General features: G+C 36.4%; 1 protein-coding gene across 1 annotated transcript in view; it reads right to left on the reverse strand.

Moving 5' to 3' along the window:
• LMBR1 (limb development membrane protein 1) overlaps positions 1-22857 on the reverse strand; it is a 134900-nt gene that overhangs the window by 87058 nt on the left and 24985 nt on the right. The window contains exons 5-7 of the mRNA XM_012654150.1: positions 21214-21253; positions 14767-14906; positions 340-443 (exon numbers count right to left, since the gene is read on the reverse strand). Coding sequence (XP_012509604.1) covers positions 340-443; positions 14767-14906; positions 21214-21253 — 284 coding nt within the window. The remainder of the gene's footprint in view (positions 1-339; positions 444-14766; positions 14907-21213; positions 21254-22857) is intronic.

Here is a 22857-nt window from a genome sequence, read left to right on the forward strand (position 1 = left end):
ATTTTTAGAATTTCATGCCATGCTTTAAACTGAATGAGTTTAGTTTAAGAAAGAATAGAAAAGAAGAATCCTAAGAAAAGAATAACAGCTATTACATCAGGTTTATCCATTCCACAAAAGAATACTCCACTAAGTTTATGCATACTATAAAATTATGCACAGGTACTAAAAGATGACTACTCCCCATGGACATGTTCTTGTTGTATGTTAATATTATTACTTATTAACTGAACATTTTATATTCCATTCAAATGATTTAACCCAACTTTTTCTAGTTCAACATGGATGACATTTAGTTCCTCATTTAACAAATTTAACTCCAAAACTAGATTCACTCACCTTTTTCAAGCCAGCAAAACCTTCTGATTCCAGAAAGAAAAAGGCAAAGGGCATCAACACAAATAAACAGAGGTTGGAAAAAAGAGAAGCAAGATTCCACAGACCTATAAAGAAGATGACAAGAAAAGAAGAAAACAGGTTAGATATTGACAGGCCTTTACAAAGTTCCCTAAATTGTGATATTAATCAAGATCTCTACTTTTTAATAGTAAAAATAAACATAAACTTGAAATAACAAATGACCTAAGTTAGAAATCAGAAAATAATTACAGTACATATTTATTTAACATTTTTTAAACTTTGTAACTTGTACCTACTGGGAAAAGCTAACATAAAAACTAATAGTTTTTCCCTCATGCCCTAAAATAAATTCACTAAAGATACGCATGTGCAGAGATCCAAAGACACAGCTTCTTTAGATATATAGGCACCAGAATATTTAAATTAGAGCCACTAGTATTGATTGAACACTTAATAAATGCCAGATACTCTACTAAACATTTTACATGCATAATCTCATTTAATTTAAGCCTCATAAAAACCCTAAAAATAATAATTAGCATTTATTGAGCCTTTATGTGCCAATCACTATTCTAAGTGATTTACAGATATTGTATGAACCCATTTACTCATCACAGCAACTGCAAGAGGCAGGTGACATGATGGCCCCAATATGACAGAGGCACACTGTGCAACCTGCCAAGGTTCTGACTCTAATTCCCGGGATTTTATTAATAAAAAAACCACTACAACACAGAAGTTCTAGTAAACAATCCCTAGTGGGAAAGAAAAAGTAACAAAGGCAGGCAGGCATGTTTACACGATCTTTTACCCACTTGGCTCATTCTGCACTCTTATATAAAACCACAATAAATGGCAACTAAAATAATAAGAACAAATTTAGTTAAAGTTAGAGCCCTTAAGGGATGTCATTGGGAGGGTATCCGGCCCGACAGCTCATATTTTTTATAGGTAAAATACTAAAATTTGATACTGAGTTTCAAAATGATAGCTATAATCTTTGCAAAAGTTTATAAAATCAAGAGTCAATGTCAAAAATTATGCTAAGTATAAATTCAATGTACTGCATGCAATTATAATTCCATGTTTTTGAAAATGGGCAACTGATGCTTCAACACCTTTATTTGCAGGCAGTGTCAAAAGCACTGTCAAGGCATTAATGCACAAACACAGCACCTCCGCCCTCATTGCACCCACGCTGCAGATATGCGGGACTACCTCTGAGTCCTCGCTACACAGTGAGCCAAGGTAAGCTATTCTCCAACTACTCTGGTTGCAAATTAACATATATGTTTTATAAGTGTCCTAATTCTCTTTGCAATAGCATAAAATATAAACAAAAAGAATTAATTCAGCACCTGTACGGGTTAGCTAGCGAGATTCATTTCCTTTAGTAGATAAGATAATGTAACTAATACATTCAGTTTCTTATTCAAAAATCTACATAGATTTAACAAATTTACAAAATACACTTATCCTTGCAAGAAATAAAATGTTTCACAAAATTTTTTAGACAACAAAGTCTTAACATATTTTTGTGGAAAAACTGCAATTTGAACTATTTAAAATAAAAATTATTTTTAAATACTTAAAAAAGCTAAACATTTTAACCTTTTCTTTATTCAAAAAGATTATAATTAGAGTCAATTATTTCGCTGTGCTAATAAGTGGAAGGGCACAAAGAAGGACGGATAAACGCACACATTTTGAGTTTCAGACAAACCTGGGTCCGTGCCCTGTGTGCACTTCCATGTGACAACCTTGCTAAGCCACAGGTTCCTCATCTATGAGGCTAATGATGTGTATATGGCTGTTAAGTACTAAATGAAATAATGAATATATAACAACTGGCACAATGCCTGCCATAAAATAAATATTTAATGATTTTTTGCTTTTATTAACAGTTACATCACCAGAGGCTACACAGCGCTGCCAGCTCCACACCAACCCACCATCCTTTCTGAGACTCTAGGCTCACTTCCGAGTCTTCCCTTTCATCTCCCCATCTGTTAGGTATATCAGCTCCTGTCTTTTGTTACTAGCAATATGCATGTGTCCAGAAACTCTCTCTCCCTCCCCCAATAGGCTAGGGGTACAGGAACCACATACGCAACTTTTAAAGAACGTATTAATATCCAGAGTAAGAATAAACAGGCCTGGATCAAAGCTGTGCCCTTCAGGTCCAGTTCACAAACTACAGTGCATAGTCTTTGGCCTCTATTTTGACGACTCAAAAGAATTTTATCTTCTTTATGGTCTCCAAGTAACTTACTCTGAGATATGTGAGGTATAACAATAATTAGTGTTATATAAGTTATTACATAACAAATTATTATTCTTTAGTAGACTAGAGAAACATGATTATTAATATGTTGCTTTGTCTAGGCATGGTAGAAAAAAGAGAAATGCCGTTTTTAAATCATTTGTGTTGTAAAAGACGAATGTCAATGTGTCAAGGCTTATACTCAATTTACATAAGACAGTTTTAACCCAATTAAATATCTCCCAGTCCTTTCGCAAAACTATAAAAACGATTCCCTACTGCAGGCGCCTGTGGGGCTCACTGTGCTTGGCTTCACTGTGCTCCCCAGACACTGCATTTCACAAATGGAAGGTTTGTGGCAACTCTGCCTCGAGCAGATCTATCATTTTCCCAACAGCATGTGCTCACCTCATGTCTCTGTGTCTTAATTGGTAATTTTCACAATATTTCAAACATTTTCACTATTATTATATCTGTTATGGTGATCTACAATGATTGGTTTTTGATGTTACTATTACAACTGCTTTGGGGCGCCACGAATCGTGCCCATAAAAAAAGCAAACTTGATAAATGCTGTGTGTGTTCTGCTCCACTGACCAGCTGTTGCCCCATCTTTCTCCATCTTGCTTCTCCTCCTTAGGCCTCTCTATTCCCTGAGACACAAGAATATTGAAATTAAGCCAATCAATAACCCTTCAGTGGCCTCTAAGTATTCCAGCGAAAGGAAGAGTCATATGTCTCTCACTTTAAATCAAAAGCTAGAAATGATAGAGCTTAGTGAGGAAGGCATGTCAAAAGGTAGGCCTCTTGAACCAAAGTTAGCCAAGTTGTGAATGCAAAGAAAAAGTTCTCGAAGGAAATTAAAAGTGCTACTCCAGTGAACACACTAATGTTAAGAAAGCAAAACAGCCTTATTGTTGATATGGAGTTGTTTTACTGCTCTGGATAGATTAAATCGGCCACAACATTCCCTTAAGCCAGCAGTTCCCAACCTTTTTGGCACCAGGGACCAGTTTCACGGAAGACAATTTTTCCACAGACATGGGTGGGGGGGCGTGGTTTCAGGATGATTCAAGCACATTACACTTATTGTGCAGCCAAACCTCTCTGCTACTGATAATCTGTGTTTGCACCCACACCTCAGCTCCACCCCAGACCATCAGGCATTAGATTCTCATAAGGAGTTCAACCTAAATCCCTTGCATGCGCAATTTACAGTAGGGTCCGCACTATGAGAATCTAACGCAACTGCTAATCTGACAGGAGGTGGAGCTCAGGCAGGGACTTGAGCAACAGGGAGCGGCTGTAAATATAGACAAAGCTTCCCTCACTCGTCTGCCACTCACTTCCTGCTGTGTGGCCTGGTTCCTAACAGGCCTCGGACCAGTACCCATTCTGGTCCATGGCCTGGGGGTTGGGGACTACAGCCTTAAACCAAGCCTAATCCACAGCAAAGACCTAACTCTCTTTAATTCTATCAAGGCTGAGAGAGGTGAGGAATCTGCATAAGAAAACTTGGAAATTAACAGAGGCTGGATTACGAGATTTAAGGAAAGAAGTCTTCATAACATAAAAGTGTAAAGTGAAGCAGCAGGTGCTAATACACAAGCTGCAGCAAGTTATCTGGAAGATCTAGCCAAGCTCACTGATGAAGGTGGCTACACTGAACAGATTTTCAATACAGACAAAATGGTCTTATATTGAAAGAAGATGCCACCTAGGACTTTCATGGCTAGAGGGAAGTCAATGCCCGGCTTCAAAGCTTGAAAGACAAGCTGACTTGCTTCTTAGGAGCTAATGCAGCTGGTGACTTTAAGTTGAAGCAAGATGCTCATTTACCATTCCAAAAATCCTAAAGCCCCTAAGAATTATACTAAATCTACTCTTCTTGCGCTCATAAACGGAACAACAAAGCCTGGATGACAGCATTTGTTTACAGCATGGTTTACTGACTAGTTTAAGCCCACCGTTGAGACCTACTGCTCAGAAAAAAAAAGACTCCTTTCATGCTCCAAACAGCACTGCATGCTACCGAGAAAGCTTTCGTGAAAGGAAGAGTCAACCCATGTGGCAAACTTCATTGCTGTCTTATTTTAAGAAATTTCCACAGCCACCCCAACCTTCAGCAACCACCACCCTGATCAGTCAGCAGCCCTCAACATCAAGGCAATTTCCATAGTCACTTTACTGAGGTGTTCTGGAACCAAACCCGCATTATCTCCAAGGTGTGCCTGTATTTGTTAAGTATCTAACGTAGCAGGCATTGTTCTGGATACTGCAGGGTACTACCCTAATCCCTTACGACAAGGTAGGCCCTCCACTTTACAGATGGCCTTCAAGTTCAGAAACATGCCCTTGTCTCAGAGCTGGAAAATCCTAAGCCACTCTTTCTAATACGCTGTTAATGTTTTCAGGCAACACAACACAGTTTTACTGAGCTATAACTGACATGAACTATACGTAAGGTGTACAGGTTGGTAAGCTTTGACATGAAGCACCAGTGACACCATCACACTTAAGCTAATGAACATACATAACCATCACCCCAAGGTTTCTCGTACCCTTCCCTCCTGTCACTCCCACTTCAGCCCCAGCCCAGTCACCCACTGACTCTGCACTGAAGACAAGACTGCATTTTCTAGAACTCTGTATGAAGAAGGGTCATATGATACCTAACCAGTTTTGGCTGGCTTTGGTTATCTATCACAATTATCTGGGGATTTTCAACACTGCAGTGTGTACCAGTAGCATGGATCAGACTGAATTGTTATTGGATTGTATCCATTCACCTGTAAACAAGGATCTGTTCTGTTCCCAATTTGCAGCTACTAAAAATAAAGCTGTTATAAACACTCATGTACAAATCTCTGTATGAACATAAGCTATCGCTTATTTTGGGTAAACATGTGGGCATGGAATGGCTGGGTCATATGGTAGATATATGTTTAACATTTTAAGAAAATGCCCAAATGTTTACCATAGTCGTCGTATTTTACAATCCCACCAGCAGAATTCGAGTTCATCCACATTCTCGCCAAACATAATATGGGCAGTCTTTTTTTAGTTTTAGCCATTCTAACAGGTATGTAGTGGTATCTCATTGCTGATTTAAGTTGTATTTCCCTAATAAATAATGATGTGAATGAACATCTGCTCATGAGCTCATCTGCCATCCATTTGTCTTTTTTAGCAAAGCGTCTCTTCAAATCTGTTGCTAAGTTTTTCATTGGGTTGGATTTTTTATTGTTATCACTGAGTTGGGCAAGTTTGTTTTTGTTTTTTTTTTTTAACTCCCCCTTGAGCTAGCTGAGATGGCAAGTTTTTTATATACTCCAAATACAAGTCCTTTAACAAGTATGTGATTTGTAGATATTCTCTCCTAATCTGTGGCATCTCTTTTCATTCTCTTAATAGTACTTTTCAAAGAACAAAATGTCTTAAAGTCTAATTTATCAATGTTTTCTTTTACAGATTGTGCTTTTGATTTCTTACCCAAGAAATTATGGCCTAGCCCAATGTCACAAAGACTTTCACCTGTGTTTTTTTCTGTAAGTTTTATAGCTTTAGAATTTACATTTAAGTCTATGATGCTTTCGGTTACTTTTTGATTATGGTGCCAAGTATGGATTGAGGTTCATTTTTTTTACCTATAATTAATTGTTCCAGCACCAATTGTGGAAAGGAATATCCTTTTCCACTAAATTCCCTTAGCACCTTTGTCAAAAATCAATCCACAATATATTCATGAATCTATTCTAGGACTCTATTCTACTGAGTTGGTATGTTTATTTATCTCTGCCGATACCACACAGTCTTGATTACTGTATCCTTAAAATAACCTTTAAGTCAGATATACCTAAATCCTCCAACTCTGGTCTCTTTGAAAGTTGCTTTGGCTACACTAAGTCCATTAAATTCCCATCTGAATTTTAGATAAGCTTGTGAATTTCTACCAAAAAAAAAAAAAAAAGCCTGCTGGGATTTTGACTGGCATTGTGTTGAATCTGTAGATCAACTGGGGGAGAACTGACATCCTAACAATATTGTTGTTACAATGTTTTCATGCTCCCCAAAATTCATAGATTGAAACCCTAATCCCTAATGTGATAGTATTTGATGATGGAGCCTTTGGAAGGCTCTGTTGCCCAGGCTGGAGTGCAGTGGCATGATCACGGGTCACTGCAACCTCAAACTCTTGGGCTCAAGTGATCCCCCTCTCTCAGCCTCTTCAGTGGATGGAAATACAGGTGTGCACCACCACACCCAGCTTTTTTTTTTTTTGATAAGAATTCAAACATATTTAGTCTTTCACCATTAAGTATGATACTATCTGCAGGTTTTTTGTAGATGCTTGAATTCTTATCATTACTCTTCTGTACTTAATGTGTCTTTTTCTCTGGATGCTTTTAAGATTTTCTCTTTATCATTGATTTTGAGCAATTGGATGATATGCCTTGGTGTAGTTTTTTATGTTTCTTCTGCATAGGACTAGTTGGACTTCTTGAAGCAGTGGGTTTATAGTTTTCATCAAATTTTTAAAATTTTCTGCCATTAATTTGTTGAATATTTTTTCTTAACTCCCCTCCTTTAGGAACACTAACTCCTAATTAGTGATATCCTGTGTCTTAGTCTGTTTTGCATTGCTATAAAGGAATATCTGAGGTTGGGTAATTTATAAAGAAAAGAGGTTTACTTGGCTCACGGTTCTGCAGGCTGTACAAGAAGCGCAGTGCCAGCATCTGCTTCTGATGGGCCTCAAACTGCTTCCACTCACGGCGGAAGGCAAAGGGGAGCCCCCACTGCAGAGATCATGTGGGAAGAGAGGAAGTAGAGAGAGAAGGGGGAGCTTCCAGGCTCTTTTTTAACAACCAGCTCTCTTGGAAACTAATAGAGTAAGAACTCACTCACCCCTCACTCTAGGGAGGGAATTAATCTATTCATGAAAGATCTTCCCCCATGACCCAAATACCTCCCACTAGGCCCCATCTCCCACACTGGGATCAAATTTCAACATGAGGTTTGGCGGGACAAACATCAGAACTATTGCACCCTGGTAAGTCTTTCCGTAATTTTTTTCTCTGTGTATTTCATTTTTGAATAGTTTTCTACTGCTATGTCTTCAAGTTCATTAAATCTTTTCTTCTGCCATGTCTAATCTGCTACTAATCCTACCCAATATATCTTCATGTCACACATTATTGTTTTCGTCTCTAGAAGTTTAGTTTGGTTTTTATATCTTTCATGTCTCAACATGTTCAATCTTTCCTCCAGCTTCTGGAACATGTAGAATACAGTTATAAAAATTATTTTAATGTATTTATCTACTAATTCTGACATCTGTGTCAGTTGTGAGTCAGTTTCAATTGACTGATTTTTCTCCTCATTTGGGCTATATTTTCCTGCTTTGTATACTTAGCTTCAGACTCAAAGAGGCAGAGTGGACACCCAAAGATGTCCATGCCTTAATCCCCAGAATCTGTGAATATGTTATGTTACGTGGTATATTAGTTTTCTAGGGCTGCTGTAAGAAAGTACCACAAAGTGGATGGCTTCAAACAACAGAAATTTATTCTCTCACAGTTCTGGACACTAGAAGTCTGAAATCAAAGTGGCAGCAGGGCCATGCTCCTCCTGAAGACTCTAGGGAAGAATCCTCCCTTATCTTTTGATCCATGGCATTCCTGGGCTTATTGACACATTATTCCAATTTTGGCCTCTGTTTTCACATGGTCTTCTTCCCTGTGTGCCTATGTCTCTGTTTTATCTTTTTATAAAAACACAAATCAGTGGATTAGGGTCCTCCCTAATCCAGTATGACCTCATCTTAACTAATTATGTCTGCAAAAACCTTATTTTCAAATAAGGTCACATTCTGAGGTCCTGAGTGGACCTGAATTTTGGGGGAACACTATTGAACTCAGTAAATATGGCAAAAAGGACTTTGCAGGAGAACTTGACCCACCTTTGCTAAAGAGGGTCACGTGGAAAACATGAGAAAAGAGGCAAGCAGTCTCTAGGAGCAAAGACCCTCAGTCCTACAACCAAAAAGAACCAAATTCAGCCAACGATCTGAATGAGCCTGGAAGCAAATTCTCCCCCAGAGCTTCCAATAAGGAATGCAACCCTGAGAACACCTTGAATTCAGCCTGTGAGACCACACAGAGGGCCTTTGCTTGCCAACAAGAGAACATCAGTTTAATAAGATTTTACTAGGGGAAATGTTTGAACTGACAATATGATATCCCATTAATTCTAGCCATCAGTGTAAAATAATGCTTCTCCATGCACTCTTTTCAGTACTCTGCCTGGCGAACTCTAGCCCACTTGGCCTCTCTGAATCCCCATCTTTTCTCCTCAACCCAGAACACCATTCAGCTCCACCTGGGTTCCCTCTCTCCACACTGAGTCTGGAAACTCTCTGCAGGCAACGCCTTGTTTGTCTCCCATCTCTCGAGGATTGCTGTCCTTCACTGCCTACAGCTTCTTGAAAACCAAGTTGTTTCAGGTGGTAGGGTAATCCAGTCCCTCTTATTCCATAACAGCCAGACTATATTTAGTTTTTGAAGTGTTTCTGTACCAACACTTGAATATTGGTCTTCCTCATTTTTCCTACTCCATGTCTGACCCTTCATAAAACAATACAGGGAAAGCTCTAGGCATAAAACATCGCAGCAGAGAGTGCCTATGCTTTACTACCTACCTATCCTAATGGATTTGTTTATCATTAAAAAAATGTTTCCTAACCTATAGTTACCTACTCTATTTCAAGTTGACCTCCCTCAAATACTCACTGATATCCCTGGCCCTTTTTAAAAATTCTTTAAATGCACAACTCACGAACAAAATAAAGTCTCTGTTTATCATAAAAAGAACAAATATCAACTCCTATGTCTTAGCTTTCTCTTACTACACGGAAACATTATGAAATAGCCATTCTCTTTATTCTCTTGCCCTAAATTCCTAAAATTTAACTGTTCCAATATGCACTTCTACAATGGGACTCCAAGACACCTCACAAACACTATCAAGCTTATTCTTTTCTCTCCTTTTTCCAAACCCTTTCCATTACATTCTTTGATACATTTAGAAAATGCAGTCTACTCAAATGATGGTATACTAGAAATATTTTAAACATAATTATGAAATAATTGCAAAGCCTCACTTGGGTTATGCTGTTCAATACCTGCTTTTAACTCACATTCAGAAAAACATCACTGCTTAGGAAAAAAAGGTCCCAGTTTTATATCTTCTCCAGACAAAGAATTCCTTTAGATTGAAAGGACCTCTTTTTCTGTTTTTGGACTAACAGATCTTTATTTAAATAAAATATTTAAGTAACATAAATATAATGTTTATTAAGAACCTGAACTTAAGAATTGTTCAAAATAAACAAGTTTGCTTTTATTTTAGTGCACCAAGAATTCCGTAGAAACATAGAAATTTGGAACAGAGAAGAATCTAAGATCCCCTTCTCTAACTCACTCATGAACTGAACCCTTTTTTAAAAGAGAATCAGTAAATTCCTCACAAATTCCATAACTTACAAATGATAGGCCTGGGATTAGATTCCAGATCTCTTGCTCTTTCTACATTACTATATGATATCTCATACTTGACATTCTGGGTGAAAAACGCATAATATTTTGAATTTTGTAAATATTATCAGCCAAAAAGAACATATCAGTTTAATAATATTTTACTAAGGGGAATAATGAATATGATATCCCATTAATTCTATCCATCTATGTAAAACAAAAGGTTTAGCTGAGCCTGTGATGAGTTTGTAAGACACTAAAACAGAACAAAATATTTCTACATCTGTTTTCTCAGTTGTTTATGCGTGGGTGTACATATGAACACTCAAGCCTTCTTAAAACACCAAAACACTTTCAACTACAGAAAGGTTTTTAAAAATCTAATTTCAATAAAACATTGAATTTACTCTATGTACTTAGTGTACTATAACGTACTCTAACAAAACCAAGATATTCACACTATTTGTGATTTAAAAAACCTCAACAGTCATCATGGGAGATGTCTGGGTTTGCATTAATACCTATCAGCTATCTATGACATTGAAAGGGGACTGCAACTCTGTCACTCAGTTTCCTCATATATATACAATAGGCTACAACTCAGAGGGCTCTGATGAAGAACAGAAGAGAAATAATACTTAAAATGCTAAACAAATGTCAGTGCCTCTTCCCTGCCCTGTCTTAAAATGAAATAAATGGTACCAAAAAACTGAAAAATTCTGATGTACACCAGCATTTAGACTACATAAAGACAAGACAATGATGTGAGTTATAGCTAAAATTAGCTCTCAAACATTTCCTTAAAGAACTATTCTGATTAATTTCACCAAAGAAAAAAAGCTTTTACAATAAAAACTTGCATACATATGACTTTAAAAATATATAAAAATGACAATGACAAAAAAGCAGGCATAAAAAATAAATTGGAAATAAATATACCAATTTATTAATAATATGAATGTAACAGAATTATGGATGATTTTTTTCTTCCTACTTTTCTGCATATTCTAAGTTTTCTACAAGGAGCACGTAAAGTCTTCTAAAAAATCATGAGTCATATATTTAAACACCTTTATGAAACTCAAAATTCTCCATATCCCCGTATCATATAACTTCCCCCATAAAATGTATTAAAAGGGCAGAAGACAACGAAGCTGAATGCAGATGGGGACGCTGGGCTGGGCTGACACAGCTGGGGGCTCACTTCGTGCACCAGCCTCGCCGAGTGCACAAGTCAAATTTTAGCCTCACAAAAATTACAAATTACCACATGTCAAGGAGCCTCAAAGATTGCTCTCAAACAGTTACAACCATGAATATAAACCCTGAAATGTTAAGGGTCCACTATACTTTTATATTCAGAAGGAAAAAAAGAACTATCATTTGTAGCACAAAAGGAAGCTTGTCTTGTTGCTGATCTATAAATGTACATGCTTTCAGAATTTATCTTTCCATCATATAAATCCCTTTTATACAGTAAAAAGCACAAATTCACATTCTTTTCTGGAAGTCAAAGTTAAAAAATAAAACTTTGCCTTAGGTGAAAGCTCACAAATAAAAAAGAAGTATCTACTCTGACTAACCAATATACTTACAAAACTAAGATACTTATCAAAAGCTAATTAAAGAAATCTTTATCAACAGATCATAACAAGCAGCAATGTCTGGACAACTAAGAAAATGATTCAGAATCCTGAATCCAGAATCCTGAATCCAGAAAGGTTCTGAATACCAACATTTTAGTTTGTCATGAATTAGATGTCTTTTTTTATATATTGATTGACCAGCTTTTTTCAATCTAAATAATTAAATACAAAAATTAAGTTTATCAACCAGAATAAATGTGAAAGTTTCAGACTTAGCTTATGCTAATCTAATTACAAATTTTGCAACATATAAGTTACTGTGAGAACATCTAATATATAGATATAATAATGTATCTATTATACATTGCTAAGTAGTAATTATATTGTCAGCAACTTTGCAAAGCTTAATAAGTTTCTAGCATTTTACAAACATACATACGTAAATATCCCTTAACTGTATTCTATAATTTTAATAAATCATTCTTAAATTAAAAATTACTGTTAGGGTCAATACACATATTTATATTATTTCATATTAACTTTTAAAATAAATATTAGTCAAATTGCTCTACTTTAGAAAGCTGAAATTACATGCTTCCATATAGCAGTAGGACCCTAAAAATTCAAAAACATTGTAGTTTGTCTAAATTCATATCCATGGCAACCTATTTGAAAGATATCCAATGCCCGTCCCCAAAAAAGGTATTTGCATTTAAAGGTTATTTAATAATCCCAGAATACTCAGTTTGAAACAAAACAAGACCAAATTGCCAGATGACCATAGGATGCATTAACTTCTAGCTCCACCTGCTGGAGTCACAAAATATTTAAAAAATCCAATAGGCAATACTACGGAGCAAATAATTTATCACTTTTCCTCAAATAGACCAAAAAAACTACATGAATTTAAGTTAGAAAATTAATCAAAGTTCAACCATATTCAATTGTTTCCAAAATGACAAAACTAAGTTAAAAACAATACTTCAGTAGAATTGAAGATCTAATCCAATTGTCAAAAAGTGACTACACAATATTTTAATATACTAAGAAAGCATAAGCATTACAGAAAAGACTACAAGTATGCTTTCAAATAGTGTGAAAACTTCAGAATTACAATAGCCTCTGCCTACTTACTTAAAAGAAAAAAAACAATTTTAGCAATGAGTTGTGAAACCTTTACCTTTATGTAACTTTTTTCTTATAATAAAAAAGCAGTATATGCCCATTGTAGAAATATTATACAATGTAAATACCAAAAAAATTATATCATATAATCCTACTACCTTGAGAAAAACAGTTATATCCTTTGTAATTACCCTTCAAGATATTTTTCTGTGCACCTACATACACATGTACTTTATTTTCTTTTTACAAGAAGCATATGTAAATATGCTTTTTTCCAATATCTTTGAGATGAAGAAATTCAAACACATAGTAAATTCTTGTTACTGACTATTCTTCTAGATACTGTTTCACAAAAAGACTATCTTTGCTAATTATAAAATTTCTCTTTATCACCATGGGGAGAAAAGATTTGGGTCCATATGAAAATTCATCTGGAAATGAGGTTTGCCAATTTTGTCATCTGCCTTTGCTGTTCAAAAAGAATGTATCCAACCCACCATATAACACCATAAAATAACTATTAACATTAGTAACACCAATAACTAATGACATTAATAAAATAATAAGTAATAACACTTATAGTAACTAGTAACACAAATTAACAACACTCTTAAAATGAGGGCAGAGTATGGGCAGGACAGAAATCAGAATCTCTAAGCTCCATAACCAATGCTAACAGATAACTGTAAAATTTTTAAGACCCCTCAAGAAAAAATTATGCTAGCACCTTCTATGTGAGAAAAAATTCAGTGTACATACACTACATTGATATGTTAAATACAGGAAGATTCTTCAGAAAGAATAAAGAAAGAAAAAACACATTTCACAGCCTAAACCAGCATCATAATAGCTACCACCTAGTAAGTGCCTATTAAGAGAGTTATTTTACATACATCATTCCTATTCCTAAAAACAAGCCTGCAAAGTGGATTTTATTTATGATCCCAACTAAGATAAAAAAAAAAAAACCTGCAGGCCGGGTGCGGTGGCTCACGCCTGTAATCCCAGCACTCTCGGAGACCGAGGTGGGAGGATCGTTTGAGCTCAGGAGTTCGAGACCAGCCTGAGCAAGAGCGAGACCCCATCTCTACTAAAAAAATAGAAAGAAATTAATCGGACAACTAAAAAACTATACAGAAAAAATTAGCCGGGCATGGTGGCGCATGCCTGTAGTCCCAGCTACTGGGGAGGCTGAGGCAGTAGGATTGCTTGAGCGCAGGAGTTTGAGGTTGCTGTGAGCTAGGCTGACGCCACGGCACTCACTCTAGCCCAGTCAACACAGTGAGACTCTGTCTCAAAAAAAAAAAAAAAGAAAACTGCAGTCAGAGAAGAAGAGTGACTTGCCCAAAGTCTGCTAGAAAACGGCAAAGCCAAGTTTGGAATGTAGGTCTATTTGCTGTCAAAGCAATATATTAATACCATGTTACCTATAATGTCAGTCATAATTTTTTTAAATCATATTAAAATTTATACTTGACAGAGAGTGTTTTTCCCCTTATATCATATATTTTGAAATGACTAAAGAAACTAATAACAAATAAATAAAATAGAAACTATAGCTGATGTTTTTTAGGTTTTAAATGGAGGTTAAATTTTTCTGACATATTCAGATAAACCAAAATTCCCTTGCTAAATATTTAGATGAATATTTGTTTATCAAAATCACAATAAGCATACAAACCATTTACTGATTAAGTAAAAGAAAAAAGTCTTTCACAACTGTCTGAAAATAGAAGTGACAAGTAAAATCTGGTTTTCTGACTTTATTAAGGACCCAAATGGTTCACTGGAGGAAATCACAAATTATGAAGGAAACTAAGAAAAGAAAAATCTAAAAATACAGTGCAATAAAAAATTAAAATATTAATTGTGATTATATAAAGCAATATATACTAACCATGAATCAGGGAGCCATTTAGCCACTGAATATAGTAGTTCTGAGGAAAAGAAAGCAGGATTTCATTGCTGATTATTGAGAAGGGTAAAAGCAAAACAGCCCCAGCTGAAACCGCTAAAGTGAATGTGCTCAAAAACAGCCTGGAAGAGAGAAGAGTCATCATCACTAGTGATCTGAAAACGCAATGAAAATGGAAGTAATCAAAAGGAATACAAACTCTTCAATATTTTAATCAAAAAAGTATTATGTAAGAATTTCATTAAATATATGTAGTTGGGAAACAAATGATATAAGCATGATCCTAGAAGTTAAACTAAATGAACTCTAAAACTCCTTAATAGGTCATTGAGTCTAATGGACCAAAAAGATATATATTTATACATACATATGTACACACACACACATATATAAAAGAGTACTTCACACATTTTACAAAGAATAAATTATACCTCGTTCCTCTTTTAAATATAAGTATTTATTTCACAATTGCATTTAATTAACAACTTTGACAATATATGCTAACAGCAATACAACAACTATTTCAACTGAAAAAAATAGTTATGAAAGCAGTATTAAAAAACAAATTAATTTAAAATGGTTATTTCAGAGGAGCAAAAACTTACAAAGCCATTGGCCTAATATCTCTTGAATGGATAAAGGTTAAATAAATTATAGCAATAAATAGTACAAAACTATTAAACAATATTATTCTATTAAACAACGTTTAAAACACTATTCTTTCATTTTTTAAAAATAAGATAGCTATGATATGTATTGATATGGAAAAATATCTAAAATAAATTAAGTCAATAAAAACAAACTGAAGAAAAGCATGGACAATAAATCTAAAACATTCTCTCTGCTCACTCCCCCCAAAATGCATATATACAATCAGGAAAATAGAGGTGTAAAAAAATCCAGCATGCTATATAAGGAGAGAGGGATTATAAGGCGCTTTCACTTTCTCAGCTAACACATTTCTGAAATGTTTTACATTTTTACAACAAATACCTAATTCTCAAAAGATTTTTAAAAGAATAAAATGGCAAAGAAAAAGGGAACTTCACAAACATTAGTGATAGAACCTTAATTTAATACCATTCAATTAAAGTTAATATTGGAATATAAAAATAAATCTAAGAAAATATTAAATATTTTTAAAAGCAGGAAAAAATCATACTAAATGCCAAAAAAAAAAAAAAAAAAAAACACACACATCTAACAGTAATTGTGAGGCCAATGCCATCTTGTGGCAACCAACAGAAGTGTATTCCTACTTAAAAGCCAAAAACAAGGAAACCTCCTCTGTTCAGTAAATCCGTGATAAACTTCTAAATGTAGACTATATGATACATACCAAAAATATAATTCAAATAAGACACAGAATAACTTTTATGAATTGGCTTTGCTGAATAGACATTTCCTGGGAAAAGCACTCAGTCCTCATCTCGGGGTCCACAGCCAGCTCTGGCAGTGACCAGCCAGCAAGGGATCTCGAGCAAGCTCCTCTCGTCAAGTGAGGAAGTTATCCTGACCACTGCCATTCCTTCCGATGCTACGATCGAGATCAAATCCAAAATCTCACCATTCCAGGTCCTGCACAGATATGCCAATGTCATCTTCCAGGCTTCTCTCTCACGGTGACCCATTCCAACAAACAGACTCACCTAACTTCCTCGTTTCCCAAACATCCAATGGATTTTTAGGGCTCCTTGCCCCTCCACACAATCTGCTCTCTTCCTAGAGTATCCTTCACGTACCATGCATGGCAAATTCATATGTAAATTTCAAGACAGACCTCAAATATCATTTGCCCTGTGAGGCATTCCTTGACTTCTCCCTCCCTGCTCCTCTGGGTAAAATTTGTTCCTCTCTCCTCTAGGCTCCCACATACTTTGAGTACACATGAGCACAGTGAGGGTCAGCCATAGTTCCCAAATCAAAAACCAGAAGCCATGACCTGACAAAAGGAGTAAGCTTATGGGGGCAAACAGATAAAGTATTTAAAGGCACGAGTGACCCAGAAAATCCTGACTATATGGTCACCATAACCATAATGCTTACTCTTTTCAACAAAAATTTACCAGAACCTATTACACTTTGGGTATTGTAATTGGTTCTAGAGATACAAAAAACATAACATCATCCCTGACTGTCCTCGAGTCGTGCTAAGGAGAGGCACTTATACAGGGCTGTGATGGAGCCAGATGCTGGCAGAGATCCCTGAAAGTAAGGCCCTGAGCTGAAAAAGCATCGTAGTGGTCATTGCTCATGTAACCACAGAAAAGTGGCCGTACAGAATGGAGGGAGAGTTTCAGAAATGTTACCTTCTGAAATGGAGTAATATTTTTAAAAATTACATCTTCAGAGTAATGCATCTTTTGTAATTGTGGTAGTAGTAAGACAAGAGTGTTTTCCTGAATATCTCTGACATTTGTGACTATTTCCTTAACCCAACCAGGAAGGCAGAGCCTCTCCTTGTCTAAATAAGGTGATGAGGGCATAGACTTGGACACTGAATACAGCTAGTGTAAAGAAAGCCATAGCTATAGATCATATTGTAAAGCGTCTTTGCAAGGTAATGATGAATTAAAACAGTAAGACTACCTCAAATCTCTTTAACACTCCACAAAGCTTTCACATACTTTCAGTCAGCAAACAGGAGTCAGGATCCTCGATTCTTGAGTCTTTAATGCCCTGTTCTTAACCACCATCATCAGGCTCTTCCCACGCTTTGTACCATGTCCCTGTCGCCCCTCATTCAAGCAAATGACCAAGTCTCCTATTTCAGAGAGGAAAATGAGGGGTATACTCCCTCCACACTTACCACCTCACAGAGCTATCAACAGACACAATATTCTCCTGTTTCTCAGGGAGGACGTCTTCTTCCTTCTGCCCACGTGCACTAATCTCTAACTCTGCTGTTTCCAAGGGCCTTGCTTCACTGGTCACCCCACTCAACCTTCAGCCTTCCCTTCCCTCTACCTGCTGGCCCGCCAAGGATAAACATCCTCAGGTGTTTCTGCTCTTACAGAAAGCTTAAGAGGATTTTACATGTCATATCTTTACTTCTACATCCTCAGTTTCTTCCTTAATGAACAACGGGATTTGTATTCCTCACCATAGTACTGAAAAGGTTCTCCCTGTGGTCAAATCCATCTGATACTTTCTAGTTGCAATCTGACCTTCTATGATATTTCAAATTGATAAGCATCATTTCCTCCTTGAAATTCTTTCCGCAACTTCTGCAACATTCGCCCTTTCCACTTTTTCATTCTCCAGCTCTACTCATCTGTAAAATGTTGGTGCGCCAGTATTCCATCTTAAGTCTTCAGCTCAGCTAATCAATAAACACCTGATGTGTGAATCAAGCTTCCCAATACCTCACTCTGAACCGGTGGTTCTTAACCAGCAGTATCATCAGGAGCACCCACGGAGCTCTTGTTAAAGAAAACATCAGAGACTAACTCACTGAGTCTTTTGGTGGGGTTCATTCACTAGACGAATATTTAGAGTGCTCACTGCCAGGGCTATTCCAGGCACTTTAGAACAGTGAACAAAACACCAAACATTTTTGCCCTATAAGGGTTTATATTGAAGTGGGGGGACTCAGACAATAAATGATAAATTAAGTATGTAAATGTATAATATATTAAAGAGGGTAAATGCTACAGAAAAATGAAGCAAGGTAAGGAGGATTGGAAGGGGGGAGGAGGAAACACAGGTTTCAGTATTAACTATGGCACTCAGAGTAAGCCTCATTGAAAAGCTGAGATTTAGGGAAAAAAACAAAGCAAAACCAAACTGACGGGGATGAGAGAATTAACTCGGTGGGATAGCTGACAAAAAGGAATCTTGGGGCAGACAAAACAGGTCAAAAGCATTAAGGTGCATGTAACATTGACTTCACACCTACCGTGCATCAAGCACCCTACTCTAGATTTTTTTTGCATATGTCATTTAATCCACACAACAGTACTACAAAGTAAGTAGGAGCTCTATTTTACATATGGAGAATGCTTCTCAATCTCTTCTGGACACAAATTAATCTTGAGTGCAGAATTTGAACCCAGATCAGCCTAACTGGTCAGTGCTCACTCACTCCATCAGAGTGAAGGACAAAGACACCAATGGGGGGCAGCGAGGGGCACACCAGGTCAGACTCCTCCTCTTGGATTACCCTCTCCCCCAAACCCCTCCAACTTTATTGTAACTATACAGAAACCCACCGACCCTTGGGAAGAGGATGTCTGTACACACCACCACGATACAGAAACCACCTACATACTGGGAAAACTCAACCCCTCAGACAGGCCGTGCCAGCTGCTCCTGAGACAGGTAAAGGAAGGGAAGCCTGCTCCTGAGAACGGCCACAAGGAAACAGTGTACGACCACATCTTCATTCGAAACACTTCTAGGAGTGAGAGACAAAGTGATGTGTCCTTTTCTGTTTACAAATGACTGACCTCTAAGAACATTTAAGTAGATTTACCACCCCAAGTGGTACACAGACTAAATAGAGAGGAGAGAGGCACGTATCTCCCCTGTCCTTCACACCCAGAGGATTTCACATGGAAAGAATATCTACCCTTCATTCAGTCTGTGATTCACTGTAGCTTTTTTGAGCTGAGTGAACTTTTACTGAAGCAGTAATTTAAACAGAAAAAATGACGATTCACTGAAGAATTTTCACAAATGTCACAGTGTTAGGAATAAAACTAAGACCCCTAATCCTATAAATTTAAAACATCAAGAGAGTAAGAATTGCCAGTATTAAGTTACAGTTGTTTTTATTTATCTAACTTCTCCCGAGGCATTTAAAATAAACTGCCAAATCTAGCAAAAAGCAGGGTTTACTTCTATTCATTTTTCAGTTATGAATCAAATCAGGCCTATTCAAGTCATTTACTAGCTGAAAGTATTTATTTTTTTTATTGAGGCGAAATGTACATTACATAAAATTTATCATTTTAAGGTGAATAAGTCAGTGTCATTTAGTTCATTCACTATGTTGTGCAACCACCACCTATTTCAAGTTCAAAAACATTTTCATCACCCCAAAATACGACGCCATACTCATAGTCACTGTTCTCCATTCCCCGCTCCCTTAGCCTCTTGCACCCAATCTGCTTTTGATGGATTTATCTATTCTGGATATTTCTTATAGATAGAATCATACACCATGTGACCTTTTGAGTCTGGCTTCTTTCACTTAGCATGTTTTTGAGGTTCATCCACACTGCAACATGTATCAGTACTTCATGTCTTTTTATAGCTGAATACTATTTATTCCATTGTATGTGAAAGCATTTAATAATATTAATATTTGCATATGTGTATAAGTATATGTGAGCACATGTAATCTCTTTCTCTCCCTCCTCCCCTTTTCCCACCTCTTCTTCCTCCTCCCTTTTTCTCACCTCCTTTCCTCACTCCCTTCAGCAAAAGATGCATAATTTGATGTTAATTTCAAGAAACATTACACAAAACCAAATAACTAGACTGTAATCTTCAAAAGTGTCAAGGTCAGGAAGGTCAAGGGAATACTGAAGAAATGTTTCAGTGTGAAGGAGGCTAAAAGAACATGACGACCAAATGCATGTGTGATTCTGAACCGGATCCTTTTACTCTAAAGGGCATTTCTGGGACAGTGGGTACGTTTGAATGGGGTACGAGTGGTACTGTACCAATGCTATTATTCTGATGGCTGTACGGTAGATACATAGGAGAATGCACTGTTTATAGGAATTATACATGAAAGTATCCTGAGGAAGTGGAACATCAAGTTAGCAACTTCTCAAACAGTTCAGAGGCAGGGAGAGGCTCTTTGTATTCCACTTCTAACTTTCCTATAAATTTAAGATTATTTCAAAAGAATTCTGAATTATCAATTAAAAAATCCTGGAATAAAGAACTCTTCTATGTGGGTACATCTGTGTAATTTCACATTTTAATCAAGCAAAAATAGGAAGGAATTCACTGCTTTCCATCCAGTTTGATACTTCAAAAAAATTAAGGACGTCTCTATCATATCTCACCAGGGTACATAAGGAACCTAAAGGACAATCTGGGCCCATCTCCTTACTCATAGCAGGTAGAGTTTCAATTAACCAAAGGAGGTGTCTGCAGCCTGGTTCAAGATCAAACAGCCAAGAGTTTTCTTTCTTATGGCCCTAAATTTTCCCAAAGTTAGGCCCATTTCCTCATTAAATCCTCTGAAGATAAAATCTGTCCTCTCTTAAAAAAGTAAATTTTAACAGGAGATAATCAATCCTCAATTATCCCCATATATTTGCTTATTTGTGCTTCCCAAGAATAGAATATTGACAAATGCATTGAAATGCTTTCAGTGAATTTTTTCCATATTTCTATCAAAAAATTAGAATTGAGTTTTGAGAAATATGACTTCAGAATTAGAAATAGAACAATAAACTTTAAAATACATACGAAATCCTGTTGACTATGGCATCTTCATCTTCTTGTTCATCTGCAAAAATGTTTAAGGTATTAATATGCCTTCATCTTCAAAAAAATGTTTCATTAATTTATTAAAAATATAAATGTTAAAAAGCAATTAATTGAATAGAAATGATTTTCAAAAAGCATTGTGTTTATTTCAGCACAGATCAAAATTTAAATCTCATTAAGTCAGGTAGGGTGGTATATGGTTAGAGAATGGAATGTTTTGATTAATCAAAATTCCACATTAACAAAACTACCATAAGTAAATTGAAATTTCCCACATATTTAGTGCTCAACAAAATAAAACTTAATGGAACATTAGGACCATTAGAAGTATATTGTTATACAGTGTTAAGTGAAACTGCTAATGAATAAAATTTTCTAGTTAATAATAGCCAACAAAAGTTTTTACTATAAAATTAAAATCTAGAATCTTTGAACTCATCTAATATTCTATGATTTGAGTTTATTATTAGTAATGGTAATGATGAGGCTTCTCTTGGACCATCGAAATAACCTTGGATACCACCGCCTCAACAATTCACAATTACTGTTCGAGTTACAGACATAAACATAACAAGTTTTCCGTATCTTTTTAAAGTAGCAGCCAGCTTTCACTCCAATACTCACTCACCTCTCTCATCCCTGTCAGCCATCTCTTGTCCTCTCATTAAACTTCCCAGCTAAAGAGACTATACTCCATTACAAGAACAATGCAGAAGATTCCCTCCTCATATACGTAATGTCCTCAAAGTCTCTCTCCTTAGGTCTCTGGAATTCTGAGCACCCACCTGGTTCAATGTCTATGGTATATGTGGGCCATTCTATTAGTCCAGTCTCCATGCTTAATTACAGGATGCCCAAAATAGCTTTACAATCAAAGGGACCACAAAATAATATAGTCACAATTAATTTTTAAACTGTTGTGCGCACATCCAACCAATCAAGTCTTATAGAATGTTTTAATATTTCCATAATCCTTTCAATTCTGTTTCCAGCACACTACTATGTCCAGAGTCCTCAACACTCTCCTACCACTCCTGGATTACTCTAAAAGTCATCTAATAAATCTCCAATTTTCCCACTCATCATCCCCTACTTTCCCTTAAAACAATGCATTTATATTCATTAATTCTCTCTCCTCCTCCTTCAGTGCACATATGCCATGAAATCAGGCCAAAATATCTTTTAAAATAGCTAAGATATTATCTTGGATCTGCAGGGCTTCAAAACTTTGAAAGACCACAGAATCCCAGTACTATTTCAGTGTAGTCACAAAGCCAAGTAACAGTACTAAAGTAATACACTAGAGCAAGCACTATATCCTTATTTCTCTCAAAAGTCTAACAAGTTTAAATTAGTAACACAATATCAAGAAATCCTTAAGTATTCATATAGCACCTACTACTAGCCCAGCGTCACAGGTAGAGAGATAATCTTGTGATATTTAGAAAACAGCTGAGATTTACTGGAGCAACATTTAACGAAAGGTAAGGCAATTGCTTAGGTACTTATAAAACCCTGACCTAGGCTGGGCGCAGTGGCTCACGCCTGTAATCCTAGCACTCTGGGAGGCCGAAGCGGGCGGATTGTTTGAGCTCAGGAATTCGAAACCAGCCTGAGCAAGAG

The sequence above is a fragment of the Propithecus coquereli genome, unplaced genomic scaffold (assembly GCF_000956105.1).
Source record: "Propithecus coquereli isolate 6110/MARCELLA unplaced genomic scaffold, Pcoq_1.0 Scaffold439, whole genome shotgun sequence".
NCBI classification, from domain to species: Eukaryota; Metazoa; Chordata; class Mammalia; order Primates; family Indriidae; genus Propithecus; species Propithecus coquereli.